The sequence below is a fragment of the Clytia hemisphaerica genome, unplaced genomic scaffold (assembly GCF_902728285.1).
Source record: "Clytia hemisphaerica strain Z4C2 unplaced genomic scaffold, Clytia hemisphaerica genome assembly, whole genome shotgun sequence".
NCBI classification, from domain to species: domain Eukaryota; kingdom Metazoa; phylum Cnidaria; class Hydrozoa; order Leptothecata; family Clytiidae; genus Clytia; species Clytia hemisphaerica.
This window is the reverse complement of record NW_027103851.1, coordinates 1,065,125-1,071,124: the sequence shown is the minus strand read 5'-3', so window position 1 is coordinate 1,071,124 and position 6,000 is coordinate 1,065,125. Positions and strand designations below refer to the sequence as shown.

The 6,000-nt window shown below is 36.5% G+C and overlaps 2 protein-coding genes and 1 long non-coding RNA gene across 4 annotated transcripts in view; 1 reads left to right on the top strand and 2 right to left on the bottom strand.

The window, feature by feature from the left end:
- Positions 1–1,591, bottom strand: LOC136807729 (uncharacterized). The gene is made up of 3 exons (XR_010846712.1): positions 1,573–1,591; positions 1,002–1,139; positions 1–43 (listed from the first exon to the last, which is right to left on the bottom strand). It is a non-coding gene; the product is annotated as an uncharacterized lncRNA (long non-coding RNA).
- LOC136807701 (uncharacterized) overlaps positions 1–6,000 on the bottom strand; it is a 27,567-nt gene that overhangs the window by 18,249 nt on the left and 3,318 nt on the right. Inside the window, exons 4-6 of the mRNA XM_067064301.1 lie at positions 5,585–5,848; positions 5,042–5,174; positions 3,921–4,142 (exon numbers count right to left, since the gene is read on the bottom strand). Coding sequence (XP_066920402.1) covers positions 3,921–4,142; positions 5,042–5,174; positions 5,585–5,848 — 619 coding nt within the window. The remainder of the gene's footprint in view (positions 1–3,920; positions 4,143–5,041; positions 5,175–5,584; positions 5,849–6,000) is intronic.
- The window catches only part of LOC136807705 (uncharacterized), a 25,176-nt gene continuing 24,281 nt past the window's right edge, over positions 5,106–6,000 (top strand). For both annotated transcript variants that reach the window (XM_067064305.1, XM_067064304.1), the window contains exon 1: positions 5,106–5,193. The gene's annotated coding sequence lies outside the window, so the exon portion shown is untranslated. The remainder of the gene's footprint in view (positions 5,194–6,000) is intronic.

Here is a 6,000-nt window from a genome sequence, read left to right as displayed (position 1 = left end):
ACATTGCAATGCGCATGCTCATCACATTGTTGACATCGATTGACTGATAAAATAAAATATTATAATTTTAAGTGGTTGGGTAGTTATTTTCCATTTTTTCGATTTTTTAATCCCAAAATCACTTTATAATAGTTCCATTTATACTGAAACGGAAAAATTGTCTGAGACGAGTAGTTTGTAAAATGTGATCTGTGGAGGAGATCCTATTCATTGATACATGAATGGCAAGTACACTCCTCCATAATGCTCATTTTCTAAATTGCTCGTCTCAGACAAATTAATCGTCTCAGTATAAATAGAACTAATGTCAACCTCCCCCCATTTTATGCCAAAAAATTAAGAAAATCACTTCAGTATCCAGTGCCGTAGCAACTGGGGGGGCAAGGGGGCTATGCCCCCCCAATAATTTTTTCAAAAATGGTTATTTTGCAAAATGCAAAGTTTTTCTTTTTTAATTTGTCATAATTGTCACAATTGAGTGCATTTTCAAGCAACCTAGAGCTCAAATTTTCAAAATTTCCCCCCTCGGGCCAAACCATGGTTGGCCCTCGCGGTGTCACTAAACTCCAGTCCAGCCCCCCCCCCAATATGAAAATGCTTCCTACGGCACTGGATCACGTAATTATGCCCCCCTCCCCCGATTTCCCGATTTTATGATTTTATTATTTTTCGTTCAAAGTTCCACATCTTCCCGGCTTATTCTACCCCCACCCCTCTACAATTAAACACAGATGAGTAATCTTTTGTGATGATCAGACGTTTATTTCAACTGGTCTGTAAAATACCCCAGTAGCCGAAAAAAAATTGACACCCATGATAGTTTCGGTCTACTCTTTTTTATGTACTATAATACAGAATCACGAACTTTTAAAAATCGGGGAGGTTTTAAAATCCGGCCTACATAAGATGTAAACGATTATCAACTTATCATCTTGTCATTTTCAATAGGATTGACCAAAAGAATGTACAAAAAAAAATAACAAAAGTAACAAAGAGCTTACTCTGACAATGGGAACCATAGTAAGGTGGCTGACACATACAATAATATTCAGTCGGTCCCAGGACCCAGCGATAACCAGAATATTTATCGATACATTTAGCCGCATTTCGACACGGATTCATCAAACAGGGGCTAACGTCTGAAAAATAAAAATGAATAATTGATTCAATTGTCTCTTGGGACTTGAACCTTTCAGAATTTACTTAAAGTTTGTATCTCCTTTAGAGAGCTTCTAAGAGCTACAGATTTCTTTAACCGAGGTTCTTTAGGGGATAATCAGATGATTTGAGATATTTGGCTTGCAGTAACCTTATCTGGTCCTTAGTAAAATCTTCAAGTATTTTTTTTTCATAATTATTCGAGATATCACAATTTGAAATTTTACGTTGAATTTCTGTTATTGCTTTCAAACTTGATAACTTGTATATCTCGACAAAAATATTTTGAGACTTTGGTCAGGACAATAACAGAAGGAATTAAAATACCAGATATTTCGAACCAGCATCTGATTATTCCTTTGGTCTTTTTGTAAAGATTTTTTAGAAAACATATATCTCCTCAATAAGACTTACCTAGGCATGTTCGTCCACGTCCACGGGCCCATAATGGACAAACGCAATGAAATTCTCCTTTATCATCCACACAGGTCCCGCCGTTTGCACATGGGTTTGGATAACAGAGACGATCTACAAAAAAAGGTTGTATTCAGAGGTATATTAAAAATTGGTTAACCGAGTTTTTACATCCAAATCAATGAATTTAAGATCGAATAAGTTTCAGATACCGTAAAAACGGACCCCTCCTCGACCTTAATTGAACCTAAATATAATTCGAATTCATCGAAATGTACCTTATTTTTGAGTTTTATAAGTTTCACAATTTTATAATTTTCAACTAGGGCATTCTGCCTCTCGTTATTAAATTTGAGATTACATACCTTTTTCCTTTCAAATAATACTAATTAGTGCCAAATCAAAACTTTGAATTACTGAAATAAACCCCCCTCCTGATGGAATACTTTAGTGAAAAACACAATTTCAAAAATACTATTCTGAAAATTACTATATTCTTGTGTGACACCATCTTACCTGAGCATGTTTTACCATAGAAACCTTCCAAACAAATACATTGGAACGATCCACCATCTTCCCTGCATGTTCCTCCATTCAAACATGGCGATGACGCACATTGGCTAGGCGCTAAAGCATGAAAAGATAGAGGATAGTAAATAATAATCAAAGCTCTCTTACAGGTAAGCTCCTGAAATTCCGGTAAACCGATAATCATTTTAAATATTTTAATCGGATTAATTTTCACTAGCTTTAATTCCGCAAGCTTAAAAATTAGGAAGTTTTCTCGATATAGGTATATTGTTGGCGTTTTGAAAAAAATATATTTAATTTCAAGAATGAGCCAAAAGTTAGTTGATAGTGACAATTTTGAAAAATTCCGCATAAATTTAGATGTGCTCTAATATTTTTTTGAAAACTCATGGGACCCTCTGTAGCATGTAAGGGGGGCGTAAGGTGAATTATGGCTTTTGATGAAACTGATGACACAACGAAGCAAAATTTTGCCCGTGGTACAAAAGGTCCACTGCAGCTCTTTATTCTAAATACTTTAATCGAGTTAATTTTCGCAAGCTTGAAAATTAGTGAGTTGTTCTAAATGACAACATTTTCCCTTCTTAAAGATGATAATAGCTAAGGGTTTCTAATAAAAAAAATTTTCTTACTGTTACAAATTGTTCCAATCCAAGATGGCGGACAAAGACACGCGAAATTCCCTTGGCCCTCTTTCTCCATACACGTTGCACCATTCAAACAAGGATTCGGATTGCAATTGTTCACGTCTGTCAAATGAACATAAAAATGATGATGTAATATGTTGTCAAATCTCCCAACTATCATTCAAATCTTTTTTTGTGATCCGAACCGAACTAAACAATGGTAGCTGTCTCATCTTAACATTATCTTCGCAATCCGAATACTTCTCGAAAAATTCTTGAAAAGTAATTACTGACAGTCAACCTGTAAAATTGTTCTTAGTGAAGGTAAAAGACCTGTGCTAGGCCCTTAATTCACGTGATATTTCAGGGTTCGGTCTGACACAAACGAGATCAGCGAAAAATTCCAAAACAATTTCAACATTTACAATTTTACTGGCAATAGATGCAGATTTTAATTTCAAATTTTTGCAAGAGTATCTTCAAATCAGAAGAAAAATAAAAAGCTTATTGATACCTCCACAGAATTGTCCTTTGAATTTGGGACGACAAATACATGAAGGTGTTTTCCCATCATGTGTACATTCACCCATATTCAAACAAGGGTTCGGCTCACACGGATTTCGAACTGAAATGGAAAGGAGGAGGAAAATATTTGTTAGTACACGCTTTTCTTTATAAAACCGTTAATTTTTGGCTAAGGCTTGGCCGTTCTTTTTGTTTTGTTGCTTTCGTGCTTACATGACTTATTTAAGAGGCTTAAAATCAGCATGTTTTTAGTTTTTACTGAAACTTGAGACTTAGATCGTTCTTGATTTGTTCTTAAGCTGTGGCCAAAATCGAACCTCATTCTCTTTCTTAAGAAATTTGTTCTCATAAAAAAGCGTGCAGTTAGATGTCATTGAACGTTGTTTACAAACGTTAGCTGAACGTTGATAGAACATTATGTGCCAACTGAGTACCAGTTGGGGCTGAGCAATTGAAGTGTTAGAAACACCACCCTAAAGTGGCTGCAGTTGTCGTGTCTTGTCTTCTACGCTAAGTTGATAAGTTGATAGGATCCAAAATGAGGTCTGCCAATAAGCTATATTGCTGGAAATATAGGTTTATTATAGGTTATATAGGTTAAAACTCGGATTCCCAGTTCTGTGTTACTCTAAAATTCAAACATATTGTGTAAGGCCGTGGACTTACTCTCGCAATGCCGTCCTGAATATTTCTTGCAACATTCACACTTGTAGTGAGGCCACGCTCGTGTGACTTGGCATTTCCCGCAATGTTTGCACGGCCGATGGTAACAGTAATTGATATCTTCACAATTTTTACCCATGTATTTTTCGGAACAGATACACACGTGTTTTTCGTTAGGCATTGGAGCAAATATTCCACCATTTTCACAAGGGTTGGTTTCTGCAGCTGAAAATCAAAAGGTTATTTTTATGCTGAGTACAGCTTGTTTAAACACGAAAACTCTTTAAATTGCTAGAGCGATGAACAACCTCATGTTTTTGATGGTGCATGACGATTGCAACCCTCCCTCCAGGAGAGTCCCCTGGACAATTGTCTGCCTCCCATAAAAATCGTTTCATTGTCTTTCAGAGATATTGTCCTGTCTCGTGAATTTACCTCTGTCAGGAAAGTATTTTGAGGCGATTATAAAACATATGATTCTATCGTTCGTTATAGGGATGGTAAACGCGGGAAAAATATTGGTGGTAGAGTTTGGAACAAACAGTATACAGTATATAATAATAGTGATACCTCTTCCACTGCTTATTACTCCTCCCCGGGCTCACCTCCGTTTTCAAATATATCTCACCTTCTAAATTATTCCCTTTTTAATTGATCTTGCGTAGACGATAGGATCGTCTAAATTTAACCCTAATTCGCAAGAGCAAATTCAAAACCCTTGATTTATTGTAGCAGTTACCTTGCTTAAATTTGAGAATGGTTTTAGACAATTTTGTCTCTAAAGTATGCATGTTGAAACGGCCGAGAATGACAAAAAATGAACGATATAGACCTAAATCACGGGACAGTAATTTTTCATCTAAGTAAGATACAATCCCATGTCATTATTCAAGAAACAGTATAGAGGGATTGTGATTTTTGAAAATCTTCAATCTTTGATATTCTTCTGAAACGATGTATAAGTTTTTAACATACCATAAGTCGAGAAAATGTTGAGAAAGAAAAGTGTCCACATATTTTTGAAACAGACTTTATAGTGAAAACAGAACATGTTCGTTATCCTTCATGTTTATTGTCTTTTTCCCACTTTCTAGAAATCACCAGAGAAATTGTTTTTCACTTACTGACTCGATGATCAAAATGATGTGATACTTTATCGACTCGATAGCCCAGATGATTGGGCGGATGGTGGATATGATACGCCTTACGCCCGTTCTCGATGTGATCTTCAGTACGAACTGTTTCCAAGCCAGCCTCCTAATAAAAACAAAAAAAAGTAAGAAATTGTTTTTCACATTCAATGGTCAAATTAAACTTTTGAAACCAACGTCCTTTTCCCTTCGGAAGTGTGTGGTTGGTTACAATACCGAGTTTATTGTAGGTGTGTTTTTCTGCGACGGAGATGCTAAGAGTCTAATTTGTCTACATCCTGACTGACTGAGGACGAGGGTCAATCAGCGCTTTTACGTACTCGATTTTGCAGGTCAGAACTGCGGGTTTTCCTAAATCGCTTTAGTCACTCCGTTCCCCGAAAGTGCAAATACATAAACTCGCTAATTCTATAACAGATCCAGACTCCAACGCAAGGTTTTAGGTTTTAACGAATCATATATTTATAGCCCGTATCCTGTAAAAAATGTTTGAATAATGATGTTTGATTATCCAACCTTTGCCCATTTTGTCTCATCATCAGGAATATTGATTGATTTTCTTGCTCCTGTGGCGTCATCATTTTTATCATCATTATCTGTGACGTCATCTTCTTCTTCTTGCTCTTCTTCGTCATCTTCTCCCCTTTGTTCTTCTTCATTGTCTTCGTCTGAGCCAATCACATCGCTGGATTTCTCGTCTGAACCAATCACGTCGCTTGCTTTCTTCACGTGACTCGATTGACCGCTACCTTCTTTGGTTGGTTCATTTTTCACTTTACTCTATGAATGTGAGTGAAGGAGAAGTGTCGTAAAATATAACTTACTTTTGATTTCTACTGTAGCAGGGAATCTCTCCCAGGCTGCTTGCATCCACTAATGGATTTGTGCTCTTTATATACTACTATACGGCGGTTTTGTAGGTCTGCGATTGA